This window comes from Accipiter gentilis, chromosome 4 (genome assembly GCF_929443795.1).
Source record: "Accipiter gentilis chromosome 4, bAccGen1.1, whole genome shotgun sequence".
Classification (NCBI taxonomy): Eukaryota; Metazoa; Chordata; class Aves; order Accipitriformes; family Accipitridae; genus Astur; species Astur gentilis.
Window position 1 is genome coordinate 21866740 of NC_064883.1, and position 23665 is coordinate 21890404.

Sequence of the window (23665 nt, forward strand, 5' to 3'; positions counted from 1 at the left end):
GTCTTGTTGAAATTCTTTTCCAGTATCCAGAATTATTTGCAAACCTGCCTGTACGACAGAGATCAGGAGTCTTGCTGTATGGAGCACCTGGAACAGGAAAAACACTGTTAGCAGGAGTAGTTGCTCGAGAGAGTGGAATGAATTTCATTAGCATCAAGGTAGCAAGATTTTGAAGATTAATTGATTCATTTTATTAACTGAATGAAATAGCTTAACATAATACCTGTGAGTATGTGCATGTGAAAGCAAAATACCACAGAAAGAAACTCACATTTAAAATTTGGTATGTCTCTGGATATCCCACCATCTGACTTCTGAAACTTCACAGTTTTATTACTGAGGGGGATTTTTTTTGTATAATTATTCATTAGGCAGAATTATAATATTTAATTAGATGTTCTTAGTTTCCCATTTTTTATAAAAAGATCCTGAATTTTCATTCCACTGGACAATGAAGTTGAGCAATGCATTTTAGACATATTTTCAAAACACAGTGTAAGCTATTGCCTTGTGATACTGTAACACATGTTCTGTTGTAGTAAAATGGAAATTATTACTTTAAAGTAAGCTGGAATGCTTCAAAGCTTCTTTTGGCTTATCTAGACGCCTCGGCTCTTTTCAGAAATGCCACTCTTGGTTACAGGAAATTGCTCTAGTATATAAAATCTATGCTGATGTTGAATTACACATTAAAACTAAGAAATATATCATGAATGTTCTTTTCTGATTTTTTTTTTTAGGGACCAGAGCTGCTCAGCAAATACATTGGAGCAAGTGAGCAAGCAGTTCGAGATATCTTTAACAGGTTGGCTTTGTAAAGATTTGTGATGTTATCAATGAATTTTATTGGTTGAAGCTCCAAGAAATAATTTTGTTGTCCTAGGAGAGACATGGCATCAGATCACAAAAGCATCCGAAATGATTAGATGTGCTGAACCAGATGTTCAGATCTTGGCAAGTTCAACTTGACTGTCATTCTTTAAAAAATGAGCATTTTGGCTCGGATCAGGAGAGCGCTTTTGAAGCTGAACTCTCAGTTCTCTCCATTTCCAGTGCATTGGTTCACATCACAGAACTGTCTTGGAAAACACATGCTGAATTCCTTTCGGATGATTCCAGGAGACAGTCGAGTGTGCTCCAACTAGTAATGAATGCTCAGTACAGAGGATCATACTAGACTTGGTACTGAGGTCCTTGGTGCCAGTTGTTTTGTTTTTACAAATCTGCCCTTACTGACCCTCAATGCTAACTAATATAAACATATCCTACATAGCCTTTGCTTCTCGTGTAGTTTACAGCATAGGCAGTCTTTGTGTTAGACGTACATAAGCCAAGACCTCATCCGCTGTGACTGGATTTTAGAGTTTTCATGTATATTAACACAGTTGAGTACTTCAGAAATTATGAAGTGAGTGCAAGGTATGTCATAAAAATGAGCAGTGATTCCATTGTAATCCAATTCTTCAGAACCTCTTCATTTCTACAGAAAACGGATTTTCTGTTCTCTCATTAAAGATAACTGTTCTCTGAAGCAAAAAGCAGTTACCTTTAATATTTCTAAGCAGTTTTACCTGTGACCCAAACTTAAACAGAATTTAAATATTGCCTCTTTTTTTTCCTTTTAGAGCTCAGGCAGCTAAGCCTTGTATCGTTTTCTTCGATGAGTTTGATTCTATTGCTCCTCGCCGAGGTCATGACAACACAGGAGTTACCGACCGAGTGGTTAACCAACTGTTGACTCAGTTAGATGGTGTGGAAGGCTTACAAGGTAGTAATTCATCTGTGTGCTTCTTTTTATGCAAAAGTTTAGCAGATGCTAATGATATTTTTCTGCATTTTCCTAAGGGGTTTATGTGCTGGCTGCTACTAGTCGCCCAGATTTGATTGATCCTGCTTTGTTAAGGCCAGGCCGACTGGATAAGTGCCTGTACTGTCCACCTCCTGATCAGGTGAGGGAACAAAACATTTACATGAGAGGCAAGGCTAAAAAAAAAACTAACGGGCTTTATTCTCATTTTCTTTATATTCAGTGGCATTTCAAACCTGGACAAAGTGGACTTGATTGCCCAGCTCCAGTTATACAACAGTATAAATTCACTGATTTTAGTGTCAATGTGTTTGCATAAAACTGGGGAAAGAGAAGGCTGTTTACCACAGTCTTCAGGATGAAAATTCCTGTGGATATAGCTGATTTAAAAAAAGAAAAATTAAAAAAGGAATTTAGTCTGCAGAAAAAAATTGGATGCAGGGGTAGTGTTTATCATGTTCTGCATCTTTCTCTGAATTATGAGTCCAGTGGATCTGCTATTTGCTTGAAATGATGAACCATAGCATTCCCAACCCAACTCTTGAATTATCTGAAGTTTTCAAAGCAGTTTTATTCTGAATTCAGTTGATCCCACTCTTCTTTACCCACATTTAATTTGGAATATTCAAGCTCTTTTTAAGTCAGATGTGTCACTGATTAGGAAAGGGATGCTTCCCATTGATTTTAGTGGATTTTGGATCAGGCCTTTGAGGCTGTACAATGTGTGTCTTTGATTCCCTATTTTATGAGAAAAAATTAGTGCTGTTTACTTTCAGATTAGTTGGTACATACAACAAATACCACATCATTTAATTCTGAAACACACATTTAATTCTGTGCCTTAAGAACACAGATATACTCCTTTTCCCTGCCTCCCCCCCAACTTTTCTTTTGTTTTTCTTTTAACTTCTTGTTTAGAAGATGATCATTCAGGTAAACAGAAGTTTTTCACTTTTGTTACACTTTTCTTTGCAAAAGGACATATGAGTAGCAGAGTTCACCTTCATATTTTTATATATTTCATATATAAAAATCCCAGATATTAACTGGATATTTAGAGAAATATATTTCTCTGTATACTGCATTTGGTGCAGTTTCTTTTAGGCTCTTCAAGAAAGTGTAACAAAATGTATGCCTATATTTTAAAGATTGATTACTGTACAGTATGTCCTATATGTTACTAGGGTACTATCTTCTTTAAAAAAGATTCTTCCTCCCTCAGATAGGAAGTTGCTTGTGACCAGGCCAAAGCACTATCTAGCAATCAGGACAAGGAAAATAACAAGTTGCTTTACTGACTTTTTTTTTTCTCTCCCTTTTTACAGAATTCACGCTATGAAATCTTAAATGCTCTCAGTCATTCCCTGTCCTTGGCAAACGATGTGGACTTTCAGGATTTGGCAGCAAAAACAGAACGGTTCACAGGGGCTGACCTAAAAGCTTTATTGTACAATGCCCAATTAGAGGCAATCCATACTAATTTAGGTTCAGGTTTAACACAGGTAAATAAAACTGATACAAAAGAAGTCTCTCCTTTTTATTTTGACCTTGATATGTCTGAAAGTACTACTTTTATCCATTTATTATTTTTTTTAAGGAAAGTTATGTTTAATAAGGTTTAGTTTTCCTATGTTTATATACAGAGGATTAAAATCTTAATATGTTTGCAGAAAACTGCAAGAATAATGTAACAAATAGTTTAAATACTTCTTAAACACAAGTTTTTTTCATTTTATGATAGGTGTTTAATGTTAAATAGATTCATGTAAGCCAAATATGTTTATCATTGTTATGAGGAATGACTGACAGATCAATAGAGGGATCACACTCAGAGTTTCTTAGGAGCAGCTAGCAAATTCAATTTTGAGGTGGCACATTTTGGATGATGGAGGAAGCAAGGAATTGGTGAGTTTTGTGGAGTTGTTCCAACAGATTCAGTGTGATCTGAGGTCAGGAGAGAAGTGGAAAGAGAATGGTGATATCTGAAGTGGCCTGGTCTGGCTCATCTTCCAGGCACCAGCTAATACTTCCACTTCCGAGGTACAGGATCCCACCCTTGGTTTATATGCACGTGACTGACAGGTCCTTTCCTCTTTTAGCCTCTTTTCAGCCACCTCTCCTCACATTTTTCATGCCTGTCTTCTGGTGCTAGCTGGAAAGGGGTGGGCATGGCTTCCACCACTCAGAGGTCAAAGGGAAGAGTTGGGTCAGGGGTGCAAAAGCAAGGAGACCTCTTGGGTTCTTCTTGCCCCGGTTGTTAACAAGGGATGCAACTCAGTATTGGGAGGGATCTCCAGCATATCTTCCTTAACAATCCCTTCACTTGTAGCATCATAAGTAGTTGTAAGGATACCTGGTGGTTATCTGTCATTAGAGGAGGCCATTGTCTAAGGTAGTGGTCTCCAGAGTGGTGTGCACCCACCCCACATGGTGCACAAGACAATCCATTGAGGTACAGGAAGAAAAGATAGAACTCTAATAGTACATGTATATAAACTACAATTAAGTAAATATGCATATATTTGGTGGAATGTGCTCATAAATTTTTTACTGATAGGGGTGTACAACCAAAAAAGGTTTGCAGACACCAGCCTAAAGCAACAACTGATTTCCATATCAGCACTGAAAATGTGTTGACTATGACTAAAGATGAGTACAGCAATCAGGCACTGTAAAAGTAGACTCGCCACAATCTCCTAGAGCACTTTACACAAGATACTAAATTGCTTGGAGGGAATGGTTGAGACCGAAGTGATACAGTAGTGCTACAACAGAAAATGTACGTGACATTTCCCAACACTTGCTGATAGTGAGGGAGTGAGACAGTTCAAACCAAACAAAACCTTAAGATTATCTCCTCAAATTATTTTTCTAGCATGAAGACAGAGGTTCTGCTTAAAGGCATTGGATTTTTCTTAGCAAAATATTTGGAAATGTACTCCCAGAGAAAGACAGATTACTAAAATCAAATGTAAATTGATACTTTCATTTACACTGCATATGAAATTTTTAAATGTATTTCAGATTGCAATTAGTTATGAGGTAACACTCCTAATGTTCTGTTCTTTGTCACAGGATTTTGGTTCTAGTTCTGATAGTGACTTCAGTCTCTCTTCCATGGTTTTTCTAAACCACAGCAGTGGCTCAGATGATTCAGCAACAGATGGAGAAGCAGGGCTAGAGCAATCTCTTATTTCTTTAGACATGTCTGACTTGCTTCCTGAAGATCCAAGATCCAACATGTATCGTCTTTATTTTGGAAGCTCTTATGAATCAGAGCTGGGAAATGGAACTCCTTCAGAACTGGTAAATTACTCAATATTTTGAATTTTCAGTTGTGAAGCAGAAAAACTGAACTAGGCAAATGGTATGATTTTATAAATACACTTATGTCTGCTTTGTCATTCAAACTGTGGCAAAGAAGATGGAAGGATGTTATCTGACAAAATACAATATGGAGTTCTCTGCAACTTTGCAGGACTTTAAAATCAAAATCCCCAAATACTGCTTAATACTTTACAATCAGGCAAACTGCATTCATACTAGATCTTACTGTCTGCTCTAGGCTTGTTGCCTTCCAAAGTTTATTACTAAAACAGTTTTCGACTTTTTGGTGTGTTTTTTTTTTTTTTTTTAATTTAACTTAGTTTTATTACTAAACAATGACCATCTAGCTTTCAAGAATTAAGTCATAATCTTAAGAATCAAGAAACATTTTTCAGTTGCCAATAGAGTGTGCATTAATGGAATAATCTGACCAAGGAATTGTGTAAATAACCGAAGTAAACCTTAGCTTCCATTGTTGCTCTTAGTAAGCAGAATTCCTGTTCTGGTGGTATCACATTGCACAAAAAGCAGAATGTTCTCTGGCTAGCTTGTAGATAGGGATGGGCTGGTTGGCTACCCAGCACCTGCATAGTGATCAGCTGGCCAGATCCAATCCCTTGGCTGCCAGGTAAGCAAAACAGAATATGCTGCCTCTGAGTTCCTTATGGTGAACAGATGACTTCAGAGTTTGCATGTGATCCATGGTACATTCATTTTCAAGATCTGTTGTAGAACTGTTATCAAAGTAGTTACCAAAGTTGTTAGACTCTTGTTTTCAAAACTGTCTTGCATTGATTCTTAAAGCCAAAAATAACTTATTTTGACATTGGAGAACTAATTACTGACTACTAAGGTGCTTTTGTATGTTTCATCTGGCATTATGGATGATAGTGTTCAAGTAATATATCTTTAGGGACTTTGGTTTTCCTCTGACTGAAAGTTCTTCAGCAAGGCTATGAGGACTTTGATATCTTAAAGTTGTTGAACTTGCAAGTTGCATAGGTTATCAAGTGCAGAGAGAATTTGGAGGTGATGAATATTTAAATGATGAGTCATTCCAAAGCTGACTACATAAACTTGCCCAGATTTCCAAACAACTGATTTTCATATGCAAATAAAACAGTGGACTTAGTAGACCTTTATTCTTTTTTGAGATAGGCCATTGCAAAAATATTTAGATTTTTTCCAAACATAAGCTGCTTAATTTTCAAATCTGTACTTTTCCCCAAACACCTTGGCAAAGTAACCTAAATCTTTTATTCAAAAAGTTACGTATGTGATATATTTTTAAGAGAAAGTACTCTTTTTGCCAGTGGGGCAAGTTTGTACTGAATTGTAGGCTAAACCTTAATGGTGGAGTTGCTCTTTTGGATCCATAATGAGTTAATGTATTTCTCCTTGTGGTCAATTTAGAGCTCTTTGTGTTTGTCTGGACCAAACTCCGTAACTCACGATTTTACCAGTGTGACTCAGAGAGACACAGCGTCATCACAACCTTCAATGCTTAGAACAGCTTCTCAAGAAGACTCCCTGGAAAATAACCAGGAGCAGCAAATAGAGCACCTGAGGACAGAAATCAATGCTATAAAAGCTAATTACAGAAGCAAGAATGGAGTATGGCAGGTTTTTTGATTATTTAGTCTTAACACTTTTCTGTTGTTTCCTACACTTCTGGGTATTTGGATATATAATTTCTGCAATAATATTAAATATAATGTAACAAAAATAGCAAAGATAAACAATACCTAGTTTGAGGAAAATAAGCCAGATGTTAACATTCATATAACTAAACAGTTAGTTGTGTGTTATTAATATGGAGGCGGGGGGGAAGTTGTGACTGTATTTATAATATATTTGTCTGTACATATAATGAGGAGGTTCCAGAGTTACTGATATTCATGGAACTATGTTTCTGTGGTAATTTTTTGTTGTCTGTTTATGGCTCTGTTTTCAAGGAGGACAGCACCCTTAGTCAGTCAGTGCTTGCCAAGAACACTTTAATTATTACCCAGTCCCATCTGATGACTGCACTTGAGGGTATAAGACCATCCATTAGCCAAGATGACTGGAAGAATTTTACTGAACTGTAAGTATTAATTTTTTTAGTAATTGTGAATTCAGTGAAGATTTGGTCTTTTCACATTCCTTATTCATCAGAAACACAATAGTTATTTAATGTGGGGAATGGCAGTGGAGTTGAATAGCTTCTGACAGCAATGTTTTTCAAAAGTATTAAATTACATACTGGGAAAGGGAAAATTTTTTTACAGTGCATTGTCTTTTGTTGTTTTTATTAAAGTAGGACCTAGAAATTCTAATCACAGACCAGAAAACCCTTGTATTATGTTAAAAGCTATACCAGTACAAAGAGGCACCGATTCTTTAAGACTTAGAGCTAGGTCCTTCCTGCTCCCTCTGAGTAGCAGCCCCTCATATTTTCAAATTGCTGGGTTTTGACTCTCTGTAATGGTCTTTGTAGCTGCCATGTTTGGGAAATGGCAATAATCTGCAGAATTTTAAACGTACTGAAAAGCAAAATGTGTTTCCTCAGACTTGGGAGATGACTGGAGTGAAAAAGCTGGAAACTGGCATCAGGATGTTCTGTGATCTCATCAGGGGGTTCTTCTGACATGAAGGTTGTTAAGGAGTTGTCTTCCTCAGCTGATACATAAATAAGCAGGTCTTACAGCAGGGGAAAGAGAGAAGGAAGGGGCAAGAAAGGAGGAGAATGAGAGATGCTTCCCAGGAGTCCATACCACCCTGTACACTTCTGTTCCTTGTCCCACCTTTTCCCCACTGCCCCCCAAAAATTTAAAAAAAAAGGGAAGCAGAGCAGAGAGCTCCCTGAGTTAGGTTTGTGGATGAAAATTCCTCCAGGTCCCCAGGTCTCAGGAGACATGCACTCTTAATTTTCATAAAAATATACTTAAATGTGTTACATTAACGTGCATTTGAAGAGGCATATGCAAACAAAGGCATTTCATAAGAATTTGCTAATATCTTTTTCTGTTTCCAGGTATGATAATTTTCAGAATCCCAAGAAGAGAAGAGGACAAGTTGGCTCAACATTCAGACCAGGACAAAAAATCACTTTAGCATAGTAACTTGTTTTTGCTTGTAATTGCTAAACTGTAACTGGAAATGACAAATGTGATTAAATCAGATTATTTATATTCATATGGATTTATTAATGCGGCAGTTGAAGATAAGTTTCTTTTAAACTTACATGCTGTAAAATTATGTCACATTTTATTTTGAAGAAAATTATCTTCCTTCAGATTGATATTAAATTTTTGAGAGAACATTGGTTACGTTCTGTCCAGTTGTTTATCACATAAAATTTTAAATTTTGCTTTTTTTAGCAATGTAGTTGCCAAAGCCTAACAGTGATTTCCTATTCCTGTTTATCTCCTCACAACAAATAGATTCTGTTTGAATAAACTGCAATATCTAATGGTGGAAATGTTTTTAAAAAATTATATAAAGCCATTCTGTAATGGCCTTTGGAGGGCTTAGGGAAGGGTGATACTTCACATGTTTATTGGTAGGCACTAGACTAATACTTCCAGAATAACTATAGCAAAAAAAAAAAATAATTAAGACAAACCAAGATAATTGTATCTTGTTTTCTGCCACTGTTTATTATTCAGAAGAGTATCAAGTTGCATTTCACAACAACTATATCTTCTGGTCACCATCTTTTCTTCTTGGAGACTGTTCAAAAACGTCTCTGATGTTTGGAAGCTTTCTAATGTACATCCTGAAGCTATTCACAACTACTGTCTTACATTAAGATAATTAAAGAGTTGTCTTCCTTGGCTGATAGATAGATAAGCAGGTCTTAACAGAAGGGGAAGGAAGGAAGGAAGGGGCAGGAAGGGAAGAAAACTAGAGGTGTTTCCCATGAGTCTATACCACCCTTTCACAACATTTTACCAATACTGGGAGGTTCTGCTTGGTTGGTTTTTCACCTATCTTCCTTCCCTACTATTTACCTTCCTGAGGTAATTAGAAAACGTTGTGCTTTTTTTTTTTTTTTTTTTGTGGTGGTCTTTCATAGCTGTTACATGCCTTTCACACCTGTATTGCTTTGAGCCATTGGGCATTATTACCCTTTCTGTGATCAGATAGTATGTCCAGGCTTCCTCTGATCACTTCTTCAGGTACATTAGTAGTAGCAGCCTTCCTCAAGTTGCTCCTAAATGTTTGATTATATGGTCCCACTACCTGTTCCAGTTCGTTATTTCATTCATTGACATGTATCATGCTATGTCAGTAATTAGAAGAACACGTCATATTGACCATATATGATCATTCTGTTCACTGCTGTCTATTTGTAGTTCCTATTCCCAGTGCCAGGAAATAACCCAAAGAATGTATGATTTGTATGTTTGTTCTTGCAGCCTGGTACAGGTGAAGCCTGTATACACTACAAGTCTTAGCTTGTAGCAGTTAAGATCTCTGATTTTCTCATTTATGCTGAGCTATTGCTTTTTACTTATGCTTAAGTCTTGCTTCAGTAGGTTTTGAAACTGAAAATCCTTATTGCATTACTGCAAAGCTCTACTATTGTCAATATCACTATGTCATTAACGTCATGCTTATTTTGAAATGTGGATATATGTTTATTTATCATTAGAGCCATATCCTAGATTACCTCTAACCTTGAGTTCATCTTTCTTATATAATAGTGTCATTTCTTTCCTTGTTCACCTTGTTTTAAATGGCTGTAGAGGTGAATATGAATAGGGGTTGAACAGATAAGCAATTTGCTGCAAAGGAGCAAGTTATTCCCTGTCAGATGCTCCATGGTAACTCACATTTACACTGTGGTATATGTAAGGTTCTTTGAGTAATTTATCTTTTAACAGAAGAGGGCCAAAACCCATGGATATTAATGAAATGAAGCAGCTGGCAAGCTGTAACTAGTTACTCTGCTTTGTTTATGTGTCAAAACTCAAAAACTTCATGGGCTTGGGGTTTTTTTTATTTCCTTTTCCAGGTCCAGTAGTTCATTTTGGGCATTTCTAGCCTTCAGGATGTAGTTTATTTGTTTGTCAGTTTCTTGTCATCTTTTTTCCTATGATTATTCATCCAGTGACATTTTGAGCTCATTCAAAATATTTTTTCTCTTCCTTGAGCTTCAAATTCCAAATAGTTTTCATCTCTAACCTAAGAAAATGTTTTATTATCTTCTATTCAAATACTTGCATTTGAAACTTCAGCCCAGTTAATTTCATTGATTAGTTCCTGTAGTTTCTCAGATAGTTCTGAGAGCTTTTCACTTATTCTTCTACCTACTGACTTTAATGACTTTTCAGTCAAAGGTTCTTTTCTACAACTAGCGCTTCTATGAGAAGATGGTCTTCTAGCTCTTTCCTTGCCAAAATTGTTTGAAGTATTATCTTTTATGTTTGGTAAAGAAATCCACTATTACAAAAGCATCCAGATTAGCCCAAATTAGTAGTAGCATCTGTTTTTTAACTTATGTCTAGATAATGGATGTACCATATTCATTAAAAATTGAAATGATTTAACCTTCCAAGTAATGATAATCTCATAATGCACTGATACTTAAATCTGAAAGGACCAGTCAGAGGCCAATCATGATTGTAACAAAGACAGTACGATAATCTATAGAATTATCTTCACACTTGGAATCATTTAATTAGAATGCTATACTTCAGTGCCAAGTACTATATTGTAAAGTTAAAAAGGAAAGTATGCTTGCTGTATGTTGTGCTCCTATCAGTCCCCAACCAAAATTAGATACTGTACTGTCACAGAAAATGTTGTTAAAATCCAGGAAGCCTTGGTTCCAAATCTGCACTCTTCCTTTCTACATGCAAGGAGTTTCACCAGTGAACTAGCCCAGGTGTGTTAGTTCATACATCCCCCTACATACACAACTTGGACCGATGCTGTGGATAACATCATTTGATCCAAGAAAGGAGGTCACTATTAATAACTAGTTCCTGTTAGGTGATCTTTGGTTATATTCTGAATTATATTAACATCTCATCTTAAAAGACAGTAGACTATCTAAATGAAGCCTAGCTAAGATCTGTTATACAGGCACCAAGTCCAATGTAAAGGGAGCATAAAGCCTATAGCTAGATGGAGGATAATCCCTTCTATTCAAGCATTGTGCAAGAAACGTCAGCTGGCCTGCGGAGGCTCTTTCACAAGGCCCGGTATTAAGGAGTACACCAAGAGTGAAAAGGAACCAATAACAAAGTTTGTTTCACGTTCTATAGGGCAGCCGGGATTTAGCCACAACGGCTCATGAAGATACCACAGGCAGCCAATGTCATGTTTGAGCCTTTTGACCTGTCTTTTCCAGTCTCCTCCATCAAATCAAGAACCAAGTAAACTCTGTATGAAGCAGCAACCTGAAGACGGACAAATTCTGTGCCTCCCAACTAGCTCATCTGTCATTCCTACCTCCCATAAGTGCTACTGATGTCAGTTTTTCTGGGTATATATTACAGCCCGTATAAAAGGTTGATAACCCGGGGTAGCTTTTTCCTTTCACTCCTGTTGTCACCAACATTGTCAGCTGTCACTGACCTTTTCTCAATTGCCAACCAGCCTTTCCCCGTAGTCGAGGGACTTCTGAAGAAACAAGCGTTAAATATAGATGTAAACACTTACCCTGTTTCTAACATGCAAGGGATTATTTCACTTTGTTAACAAGAACTCCATTTCCACTACTATCCCATAATTTTTCTTAAAAAGTGTTCAGGCAGCGTTTACTCTAAAGATTATTTACATTGAAGCTGTCTTCTTGAAGCTGTGTAGCCAATAAATTTTTCAAATACTGCCTTGGGAAAAATGCACCTCTTTTGAAGTAATCCACAATTCTGTATTAAGTCTGTTGATGACTGGAAAAAGTTTCTGGAAAAAAAAAAAGAGATAGTGGGTCAATTCTGCTAAATGCTGATTTAATCAGTGCAATTAACTCTACTGAAAGTCTCATGTGTCTGAATGTTGAGGGAATTTGGTAATTCCCAATAATCAAAATCTTCCAGATTTGCTTTTCCAAGAATTGGGGACATTGAATACCACCCAATGTTTTAGGTCCTTTTACTGTTAACGCTATTCTGCCATAAATCATATTTATTGTTTGTTTGGGAAACAGAATTTCTGTTGTACAGTAAAAAGTTCACAAGGTATTTATTGTATAACTTCTACTTCTTAAGGAATCAAACTTTGTTCCGTTTCCAAAGAAAAAAAATGGAAAAGGTTTCCTAGCCCATTTGAAATTAAAGATAAGCGACGTCTGCCGAGGCTTAGATTACATTAGCCTTATGTTTCATAATAGACGTCACCAGCTAGAACTCTGCTTGACAATATTTTAAGCACAACAGTTAGCAGCCTGGTTAAAACACACAGATTTCATGATTTACACTAGGTTTGAAAAGGAGTTTGGCTTTTAGTTCACCCAAACAAGTCTAAATTTTGTGTGGACCAATCTGTATTAAATGTCATACAGGGTGTTTCTCCCTCCCTCTCTTCTGTTGTTAAGGAAGCAAAGTAAATTTGCCCAGCCCAAAAGCAAACAAATGTTTTATAATTTCAAAACAAAAGCATTGTATGAATTTAATTTTTTCACAGGATCTTTTACTCAGATTAACTGGGGGTTGGGGGGGGTGTATACATATATATATAAATATGCAACAATATATAGTTGGCTTGTTTAATATTATGAATCTAATATATCATTTTACTTGTTGCCTAATTTATTTCGTAACTCCTAGTTATTATGAAAATGGTAAAATACATACACGCTGTATTATTGCACAAGGATCTGACTGGTTTTTATTTAATACCTCCTAAGCGCATATAGGAGAGTGGGAGTGAAACCTATTTTCCAGGGAGTTAAGATAGCAATCATAAAATCGTAAGCAATGCAGGAACTTGGAAGAGTCCAGAAGCAGAACAAAATTTCTTGCATGAGTTAGGCTGATATTTGCAGCATCAGCCCTATGGAATGAAGTTGGGAGACTGAACTACAGTTTGTCAATGTCAATTGACCAGTCGGAATTCCCTTCAATCTCTCACAGGCATCATTTGGGAATAACCCATTTACAGCTGCCACTTGAGAACTTCGGCCAGGGGAGCGAAGGTGGTTTGTCAGAGGTCTTTCAAATCGGCACTCCTTCAATACATTTCATTACAGGGGCTTGTATGGTCTCTGTTGCACTTAAAATGCCCTCTTTTAAAAGTGGGCCATCTGTTAGCGTGACCTTGGCGTCAGATGTTAAGTATGGGTTAAGTGAAATATTTTGCATCGGAAGCACAAGGGAGAAGGCAACTTGGTCATGGCAATAATCTGTTTGACCTCAGTGCAAGCGGTTGTAATACATTAAAAGTTTAGCATTTATTAACTAATACCCAGTTTTGCCTCAGGTACAAATTTTGAGACATTAGTTCTATAACCTGGTTTAGGTTTATAGCAAGTCATATACCAGATCATTTCTCTCTTTGAGTAGCGTATGCACAATAAGATTGGAATGGTACAAATCTTGCGTTAAGGCTCAATTGCTTTAGTTTTCCCATTTCTAAAACAGGGCAAACAGTAATAATCTGTCATAGGTACACTGAAATGAAAATCTGTTGACTAAGGCTTAGTGTGCTGTTCCAGTGATGCAGCAGAGAGAGCTAGGATAAAAAATACTTTGAGATGCTCAGATAGTGGTTGGTAAAGAAATGCCAAATCAGTTTACTGGTGTTCAGGTCACAAGCGTAAGTTGGACTAACAGAAATGAAGCATGAAAAATTCTCCCTCCGTATCCTCTAGCAGCCGGTGGGGCTTTTGTAAGACTCCCAAGTACGTGGCCTTCCTGTCACGTCGTACAGCAGCAGTGTCGTATCAACTGCTGTTAGATAACCAGGGCAGATTTTGCATCTCTTAGCGGTGTTGTCACACGCTCCGTCTCCAAGCTCCTTTAAGAGCTTGAATTAGTTGAAATGATTTAGTGAAGACTGACATCCCAGGGGAAAAGTCGGTTTGGGAGTCCGAGGTGCAAAAAGATGACCGCTTTCTTCATTGTTTACACAAAAACAGCTCTTAAGATTCTGCAGTAATGATTATTGCCCAGTTTAGGCCCGGCTGTAACACAGTACCTATCTTGTGGAGACCCGGTGGGTAAGTGGACGCTGGCACTAGATTTTGGTACATCAGAAATTATTAAGGTCATACAGCTGTTGGGTGACTTCCCTTACTTCCAGGGATCAGCAGCTTTGTAGAATAACAAGCAAAATATTTGAAAGCACCCCCAAAATCCTGTCCATGCCATGTTACGTAATGCCCACAGAAGCACCGCTAGGATTAAAGCCGTCCTCGTGGGTTTGTGCCATTTTTCTGTTAGGAAGGTGTTTGGATCCTTCAGATGAACTCGTTAAAGACGCAATGCTAATCTCCATTTCCCTAATTACTGCCGAGTTTCGGGAAAGGGTAATAAAATTATTTTTTAATAATACCTATTACTTTAATACAATGCTTGTTACGTTGCCAAAGCACTGTTTAAATGACTGTAAAACTAGAGCATCACGCACGACCTTGTTTAGACACTAAAAAGCTACAACGGGAGCTTTTTGGTGCGTAACTCTTCCCGTGTTTGCTAAGAGTTAACTCTTAGCCCGTTTTCTAATGCCCATTTTTCCAGGAGTTAAAAACCGGCTAATTTTCTTAGTGTCTAAAAGACACGGGGTTTTTTTTTGCTTTTCAAAGACCGAAGCGTCCTTAATTACAAAGCAGCGTTTAAAACACGGATCTAGAGAGAAACGCTTGGAGCCAGAAACTTCCCTGCTCTTCCCTGCGGTTCCCGGGGCGAGAACGCTCTCGGCTTCCCGCGCCCCAGCACCACCCGCCCCTCCCCGCCCCGGCCCCGGCCCCGGCCCCGGCCCCGGCTCTCCTGGCCCCCGGTCCGGGTGAGCGGATCTCCGCGTCCTTCCCGACCAGCTGCGCCGCTGCTGCGGATCCCGCTCGCCGAGCCACGTCTTGGTGAAGACCGTGGGGCCGGAGCAGAACTCTTGCTAAAAGAGGGAGCGGGGCACCCTGCTGCGGCTGCCATCAGAGGCGCGGAGCTCCCTTCTCTCTGCCGGCAGCCGCCGCGGGAGGCCGGCGGCGCCGCCCGCCCGCCCGCCCGCCCGCCTTCGCAGCCCTGCAGAGCGTCCCGAGAGCCGGGCACAAGGCAGAGTCCGCCCGCCCCGCCGAGCGGGCGGCGGCAGGGAGCCGCCACAGCGCCGCGGGGAGCCCCGCCCCCCGCCCGGCCCGGTGCCGCCGCTCCTTCTTCCCCGGGCAGAGCCCGCCCGCCGCCCGGCACAGACCCCTGCGGAGCCCGCGGCGGGCGGGGGATGAGCGGCGGCGGGAGCCTGCCTGCCGGGGCTGCCGCGGCGCCCCCGGCCCCCCCGGCGCCCCCGGCCCTCTCGGCCCGCGGCGCCCGCATCGCCGGCGGCGGCCCGGGGCTGCTGGACGCGGGCTTCGCCCTCTACGTCGCCGACCCTTTCGATCGGGAGCTCAATCCGCAGGTGCGGCGGGCGGCCGGGCCCGCGGCTCCGTGCCGGAAAGCTGCCGGCCGGCCGGCCGGTGGCCCTGGGCGGCGGGTTTGCGCCGGTGGGCTGGCACAGCGGAGGTGGTGGCGGAGGCGGAACGAGAAGGCGGCGGGTGCTGTCCGCCTCCTGCGCCACCCGACACCTGCCGTCTCTTCCAGGGCATCCTGAATTTGGGGACGAGCGAGAACAAGCTTTGCTTTGACTTGCTAGAGGAGAGAGTAAGTGGCTGCTGCCTTCTGACTAACTGGGGATCAACCCCCGGTTCGCCCTTCGCGCTTGGGAAGTTTCCGACCAACGGTTCGGCCTAGGCAGAGTAGCACATGTCAGGTCAGCAGGGCACTGACCGCGCCGAGGCTGGCGGCTTTCGCAAGGACGCAGGCTTTCGGTGTTCACGTGGGCCGCTCCGGTCGCGCACCTGGAAGTAACTTGCCACGCAATGCTTACCTTGAAAACTTGCCTCTGGTTGAAAACCGGAATCGTTTTGGTTTTGCCTCGACTTCACTCACGTTTGATTGAGCATGTACTCCGAACAGAACTGAGCCAAGAGTCTGTTCCCCTTTCGGCAGAAAATACTGCTTTGGAATGCTAGCTTTCAGGAAGAGGTGTATTTTCAGAGGGGAAAACTGTCACGGGCTAAGATGCTCACTTGTCTGGTGGCAAAGCCAAAACTGACTGAAAGTGCTCCATACGTGGAATTCAGGCTTTGAGCAACGTGAAAGCTACAACCGAAACGTTAGGCTGCTGTGCACCGCAGTACGAGCCAGTCTCTGAAACGCAACTATGGGGAAATTGCACGTTCTTTAAGGGCGGTATTTTCCCCAGAGTTGTTAATTCTAGTCCATCTGCTGGAGAGCATGGTGTTCCACCTTGTGTGTTAACAAAATAAAGACCAAGTTGCCAGGCCAGCTTCTGCAGCTTGCCAATTACCTCTTGCTTCTCCTTCCTACTTCCATGAGGTAATGAATTTGCACTGGTGCAACTGCCAGCGTGTTTGCAATGCACGTATCGGAGGGTCAGGCATCAACTCCATGTACAGATGGGTTAGCTGATGTGTTGGCACTTGGAGAGATTTTTTTTTTTTCTTAGGAATAAACCAAAGCTGATGTCACAATGAATATAGGACTGAGCCAGTCCCCAGGGGAGGCACCTGCTTTGAGAGCAAGAAAGCCACTGCTGGTAATACAGCTGGTTTTCTTCTGTAATGGATGGGGTTGCTGTCACTTCTCTTCTGTTGGTTGAGAAGCTAATCAAAGTTGGCACGTGAATTAAAAGCTGATATCATAAATACTGCAAGCGTTGTTTGAGCTTTGATATATCTCAGAAGTAGCTGCATAATCTCTTAGGTACAGCTGGGATGCTTTTCCTCAATGTGTTATTCAGGAATTGTTTTAATATATGACAGAATAATCCAATAAATAATCCTTTCATTATTTATTTCCTTCCTTCATTTGGATGGTGTTTTAAAGTTGTTTTCTAATATCTTAAAACTAAAAAAGAGAAAGGCAAAGTTTGTAACTGGTGAATTTTTATATTCTCCATTTCCATAATGGTCCTCAATAACGGTGGGGTTTTTAAAATAATAAAGTTTTACTCTGCTACAGCAGAACAGAAACTCCCACGAACGCTGTGTTCTACCGTATCTCTCTTTCATGTCACCAGCTCACAAGACCTGACATGAATTATCTGGAGCCTCATCTTTTCCAGTATTCTGATACGCGAGGTACTAGAAGGTGCGAAGTTTATTTTCCTATTTATCACGTTGCTTTTTGTCAGCGCTAGTAGTGGCTGGTGTGACACTGGGTGTGGTTTCATTCTTTTGATAAGCCCAAAGGATAGGTGTGTTACTGTTACCTGCATGTTGGCAGGCTTTTGGGTGCCTGTGCAGGAGTTACGTTTTGGGATATTTGTTCTGGTTTTCTCCCCACCCTCAATGTGCCACAAAGACCCGGAACGCCAAAGGTCAAAAATCTGGGGGCTTGCTGGCAAGCAGGAGAGCATGTATTGACATTTCCTCCGGAGCTGTGGTGAATCGTTCCTGGAATGATTTCTTCTAGTCTTGATGAGGGATAAACTGAAACTCTGGGGGCTGTGAAGAGTAGGGGTGAGATACTGGCTCTCCTCGAAGATCGATAGGAACTCCAGCATCGCCTTCACTCGGGCTGAAAGCCTGTCTTGATCTAAAGAATTGTCACTGACTCAGGTTTCACTGTTTCTGGTACCCAAATTCTTGTCCTTTCTCCAAAACCAGATCCCACTCAGGCTCAAAGATGCTTTATTTTCTCATTTTTCCAGTGTACGGCAATAATAGTTGAGTCACAGTCACTGTTATTCAAGGTAACGGCTTCTCTGTGCTTCTGTCTCACAAAATACAGCACACTGGATATCTGAGGAAATTATATTATTTAATCAAAATCTTGAGGGCTTTCATAACAGAATGAATTAATGCATTTGTTCTGGTTTTGGTAAGCTTCATTCTTGTGTGTGTATGTTGTGCTTTTTTTTCCTGAGTAATATGCGATTGCATATTTGACTTCAATTCTGTATTTTAGCTTCAGAGAAGAAATTGCCAAATTTCTAACTGACTATGCCAGAGCTGCAAAAGCACTGAATCCGGAACATGTAAGACAAGTGCTCTATCTTTGCATCTTTTTTTTCTTAAACTGATAAAGATAAATAAATCTGAACACAAATGTCAGCAAGATACTACAGGAGGGTTATGTGCAAGATTTGCAAAAGCCTTACTAGTGTTAATTTTCCATTTGAAAAAGCGGGCAAGGTGTAACACTCAAGGACTAGTGTTATAGGTGTAGTAGTGTGGGTTTTTCACCGTTTTTTGGAATTTAAAGTAGTGCTGATATTTATGTATTTGTGAATTTAAACAAGTGCTGGTATTTCTGCTAAATACTTCATTGCTAAATCAAAGTTTGTACTACTTCTTTCAGGTAACTGTTATGAATGGCTGTTGTGCTGTTTTTGCTACTCTGTCAACTGTGTTATGTGACCCTGGTGGTGAGTAAAAACCTAATTATTTTACTTAAGAACATTTGTTAGCCGTGAATATAATAATCGTATTGTGACTTCTGACAGCCTGCTGTTACTCTAACTGCCTGAATGAAGCAAAACCATGGTATTTCTTTGTCACTGGCAGAGCATCTTTGAAATAATGCCTCTATTTCTAGAACGGTGGAAAATGTTTGAGGTATCAGCAGGTCCACTTGCTTTCTGAAATGCAATCTATAGTTTTTTAAGAGTTACAGGAAGAGGAGAAGGGTATCAAGAGAATGCAGTGTGTTTTGAAAAGTTACGAAGGAAGCTGGAGGGCATGGGCACACAGGGAGGGAGATGGACTGGGTTGAAATCTGGGACCCAGAGAAAATTTGGGTAACTGTGTAAGGAAAACATGTAGAAGGAATCTGGGTCAGGGGAATGGAGCTGCAGCAAAAGAGGGATTCCCAGTCAAACAAGGGTGGCGGTGAGGAAGAAGCAGAGGTGGAAATGCAAAGCAGAAGGAGCAGAGTCCCTGGAAACAACCTGCTCACAGCAGAGGTAGACAGTAGGAGGAAAAAGAGAGCTCAGCAAGGGAAAATGTTTTCTTCTCTGGTTTGGGATGAGGAAAGCAGCATAGTCGTGCGGTCAGCTGAGAATGGGGAAACCCACGAAGACCTGCCAAGGAAGGAAGGTGAGCAGGATGACTTACGTGACCTCCAGTGCAGGAGGCTGTGCCGCCCCCGTAACACCCTGTTTGTTACTGGCACCGAGAGCCCTGGGGAGGTGGGTGGAAGGATGTGGAGTAATGTGGTGCAATGACTTCAGCGAATCGGTGGCAAAAGTGCTGTGAAACCAGTGAGTTTTGTGTAGCTTTAAATGATGATGTTTACTGAAGGCGACTTCTATCTGTGGCTATTTTAATATGTTCGGATTTCGTTGTATTTGCACAGTTTTAACAGGAACTCTCCCGCTTGAACACTGACAGGCTCCTTTTTACCCCTTGGCTAACGTAGGAAGCCCACTCTGTCCTGTCTGAAACCCTGTCACGCAGAGCTTTTGGAGCATCTCCAGGAGAACACTAACCTGGGGCTACTTCACAGCAGAAAAAAAGGAGGAGGGAAGCAAGTTCCACAGTGCTGTAGGCTCCTTGGCTGCAAGGCAGCACTTTGGCAACCAGAAAGAAGTAGTTGAGGTTTGCAGCACTTCCTGATGAAAAAGCAATGGTGACAGAGCATTAGCAAAATATTGAGAGCAAGATCGTAATCTGTCATTATTATTTAAATAAATAAAACTAATTGATCGGGTCCATTCCCTTTTACTGAAAATTTATGAGTTTCAAATCTGCTATTGCGAATGCTAAGGAAGAAAATTGGGGGAGAATTCAGGTTGACTGATCTATGCTAAATTTTCAGTTTTGTTTAAATATTGGTTTAGGCTATAGTTAAGACCTAAATGTGAGATTAAATCAGATGTCAAATTCTGAGAGTGTCAGTTTAGTCTATTAGACTGTAATGAAATAATTGCTCATGAGAAGTGTTCCTTTCATTTTCTAATGTTTTTAGATGGATATCTTATTCCAGCTCCATACTATGGTGGTATAAATTCGAAAACATGGCTATATGGTGGAATACAGCCTGTCCATGTGCCCTTGTCCAGTGAGGTAAAGCTTTTGTTATTCACATGCTTCAACAGACGTTTCACAGGGAACAATCAAAAAAACCTGAAAACACAAGTGCAAGTAAAGAGACAGGACCAGTCTAGCACTTTTAGAGACAGCCTGTCTTTTTCTCAGACTGCAGCATGATAGGAGGCTGGTGTCATCTGATGTGCAGGATTACATTCATTCTGTGCAGACACTGTTCTGCACTGACATGCTGAATTATAATTTGTCAGCTCTAAGTCTGTCACTCCTACTACGAGTAAATTTGGATTGCAGATTTTTCCCCATAAGCACTGAAAGATGTATCTACCACGGAAGCTGTGGAACATTGGTTCCCCCTTTGAAAGCTCAGTTTTCTGTGAGGCAAGTCAAAGCGGGGTAGCATCTTTTATAAGACTAAATCATACCGTCAGAGGAAAAGAAAATGTGATCTTTCAGGAACACAAGTTCTTCTGTAAGTCACTGATAGCATAGTCTTGAGCAAGGGCAACATTTAAAAACAAAATAATTGAATTATATAGAAAAGACTGATCTTAGTTTCAGATTCTGAGGAGATAACAGTATTGTCAGACTGCTGGTTTCCCTCCTTGAACTAGTGCCGTGAGAAACTTCTTTTGATTAACTTTCTTATTTTATAAAAGCCAGTATCAATTGTATTTTGACTAGGTGGGAGTGTTTTTTCACTGTCTTTTTTTTTTTTTTTAATGTACTTTATATCTTTTTATTCTTGCTGATTTTTTTATCTTCTGTAGGTGACTGACGAAGAAAGTCACCCTTTCCAGTTAACAGTTGAAAAATTAGAAGCTGCATTACAGAGCGCTAAAAAGCAGGTATCGATAACATTGATTTCTGATTTTCACTTTTTTCCTAGTTATTTTGTAAGCAGCATATGTTCTCAGCACTGAAGCATTTGTATAGTTTCACCTCTGCAGATTTTCAGTCTTGTGACTGAGGTGGGTCCAACTCTGGCAACAAGAGTTGAATTGATTTTATAAAATCTGGGCACTGTAACAAAATGCAGAGAAACTCCCTGACTCTGTTTTATGAAGAACAGATCTTAACTTGTGTTTCAAGATCAAGTTTCTTCCCTGTAGGTTTTAATGGAATTCAAAGTGTTGTAAACAAGCTATTGTTCCGACCCTCAGAAGAGAGAATATGCTACTGTAAGGACCCACTCGGTTAATTAAAGAAACATGTCTAATGTGATTTTGAAGAGGGTTCTTCTGAGTTCCAGCTAACAAGGAATTGCTAGCAAACAAAAAACTACAAATGTAATTTTTCCAGAGTTGAGGAAACTTCGTTAGTTCAAAATACTTAAGTGATGTTATTCTGTGATAACAGAATGTTATTATGTTCAGTGATTTTATTCTGATCAGGATTGCATAAATGAGGATATTATTGCTTGTCACACACAGGGTTTTTTTGCACATTCCTCTCTGTCTTTGGAACTGCTTTTCTTCCCTGTGGAAATGTTGGGGTTTGTGAGTGTCCGCAAAATAGTGCTCACCAGTATTTCAGGCTAAAATGTTTCCTATTTTTACTGTCTTGATCTTCATAAGCCACTCACTTAATGGAAGATTATAAATGCACTTACACTTAACTGTTTGTGCTCTTCCATGAAAAGATCCAGCGGAGGAGGCACAGGCTGAATAGTAAAACACTTTACCAAAGATGTGGTGACGATGGTAGTGACTTCAAAACATGAAGCGCGATAGACTTCTCGTGTCCTCTTCAAGGGCAGAAAACAAGATTTAACAGTAGGTAAACCATATAGTTACAAGAGAGGTCACTTAGAAAGGTCAGTTACAAGTAAGGTCACATATAAAGAAGGGGGTATTTTGGATACACACAAATGTGTGCATAACTTTTTTTTTTTTTTTTATAGCTATGAAGTTGTCCTAGTTCACTAATTGCTTGATCAGCATGGTGCCTATGTTTAGACGCCATCTGTATGTCTGTGTCATCTGCCTGTGCCTTTGCCAGCCCATGTGAGCCCAAGCACTCAGACACTTCTCCCTGGATCCTAGCAGAGGGAGGCAGCTAGCATCCCTGCTGTGTTACTGTGGCTGTCGGGGCATGAACTGGCTGGGCAAGGCGCTGGATCACAGACCAGATTAACTCTTTAGAGATCTGCATGTGTTTGTCAGCCTCCGAGAGCTGAAACTGTTCTCACAAATAATATTATAAACATCTGCTTTGGATACATGTAGTATCATAAATAGCTGGAGGAACTAGACTAGAACAGCAATTGAGAAACTGCTGTCCCACAGCAGCTGTTCCTATGAACAATAAAGCCTCATTCAGCATCTTCTGCTTAATACACGTCAGATGTCTACACTAAATATGCTATTGTGCAAGGAGTACTTGTGGAACAGCTGTTTGTGCTTAGTGTTTGCATCTTACCGCGTTTTCAGGTAATTGCTTCCTGGAATGAAAGGCAATACACTGGAAGTTAATTTCTTGTGAAGTTCTTGCTCACGGTACCCATTAAGTGTTAAATTGCACTTGGCAGAGAAAGCAAATACCAGGGCTTCCTCATCACTGAACTTGATTTCCTGGAGTTCCCTGGGAGCTGGTCTTTGCAAGTAATCTCCTTTGGAGGAGGCTTGGGTGGAGTGAGAATTTGCAGTGGGTGAGATTTTCTAAAACTTAAAGACATGGAAACAAAAAATAATTATCTCATTTCAAGTTTATCCCAAACACAAAGTAATAAGTCAGCTCCTCATGTTGATGTGTTTCAAGTCTTGAAGGTTCCTGCTGTAGTCGTTGCACTGTTTGATTGTGTACAATCAAAATACATTTGCTGCATATAGCTTATGTTAATGTACGTTAAGGATTTTTTTAGTAAACAGAAAATAGATGATTTTCTGAAAAATAGCTGTAAAGTTAAAAAAGACTGGTTATGTTTGTACTTGTGATCTAATTTTTGATCATGCGGGACTCTTCTTATTACACAGTAGAATATTTAGCTTCTGTAGAGAGATAAAATCTGTAACAGAAATTCTGCACTGTTGATAAATATAATTAAAAAGTAATTATTTGCCCAAGACCTCTGTGCATCTCACAGAACACTGAATAATTAAATTTTCAGTTTTCTGCAGATTCTATTACTTGTTTAAAGAAACAAGCAACACTGAAAAATTCATTACTCGGCAGGTTATTAGAGGTCAAAGTCCAATTTCTGTTCAGCTTTCCCATGTTTATCAACAGTAACTTTGCTCAGTCCTGGGAAATTATGTTGGAAGTATGCCTGTAGAATGTTAATCTGTAATTAATCCCTACAACACCATTATCTTGCCTGTTGATATCAGTAGGTGTTTCAA

At 40.0% G+C, this 23665-nt stretch overlaps 2 protein-coding genes and 1 long non-coding RNA gene across 7 annotated transcripts in view; 2 read left to right on the forward strand and 1 right to left on the reverse strand.

Moving 5' to 3' along the window:
* PEX1 (peroxisomal biogenesis factor 1) overlaps positions 1–11782 on the forward strand; it is a 31452-nt gene extending 19670 nt beyond the window's left edge. Inside the window, exons 16-24 of one of the 3 annotated variants that reach the window (XM_049798811.1) lie at positions 24–158; positions 741–805; positions 1626–1768; positions 1846–1949; positions 3133–3309; positions 4883–5113; positions 6548–6757; positions 7090–7220; positions 8151–11782. In XM_049798811.1, the coding sequence (XP_049654768.1) occupies positions 24–158; positions 741–805; positions 1626–1768; positions 1846–1949; positions 3133–3309; positions 4883–5113; positions 6548–6757; positions 7090–7220; positions 8151–8235 (1281 nt within the window). In that variant the 3' untranslated portion in view covers positions 8236–11782. Of the gene's footprint in view, positions 1–23; positions 159–740; positions 806–1625; positions 1769–1845; positions 1950–3132; positions 3310–4882; positions 5114–6547; positions 6758–7089; positions 7221–8150 lie in introns of those variants that run through there. The other 2 variants (XM_049798812.1, XM_049798813.1) reach the window with 2 other exon arrangements.
* Positions 1–16439, reverse strand: LOC126037906 (uncharacterized). The gene is made up of 3 exons (XR_007505845.1): positions 16139–16439; positions 11789–12031; positions 1–87 (listed from the first exon to the last, which is right to left on the reverse strand). It is a non-coding gene; the product is annotated as an uncharacterized LOC126037906 (long non-coding RNA).
* LOC126037902 (1-aminocyclopropane-1-carboxylate synthase-like protein 1) overlaps positions 15482–23665 on the forward strand; it is a 14520-nt gene continuing 6336 nt past the window's right edge. Inside the window, exons 1-7 of one of the 3 annotated variants that reach the window (XM_049798814.1) lie at positions 15482–15670; positions 15853–15912; positions 17354–17424; positions 18244–18313; positions 18637–18703; positions 20245–20342; positions 21095–21172. In XM_049798814.1, coding sequence (XP_049654771.1) covers positions 15497–15670; positions 15853–15912; positions 17354–17424; positions 18244–18313; positions 18637–18703; positions 20245–20342; positions 21095–21172 — 618 coding nt within the window. In that variant the 5' untranslated portion in view covers positions 15482–15496. Of the gene's footprint in view, positions 15671–15852; positions 15913–16438; positions 16871–17353; positions 17425–17482; positions 18157–18243; positions 18314–18636; positions 18704–20244; positions 20343–21094; positions 21173–23665 lie in introns of those variants that run through there. The other 2 variants (XM_049798815.1, XM_049798816.1) reach the window with 2 other exon arrangements.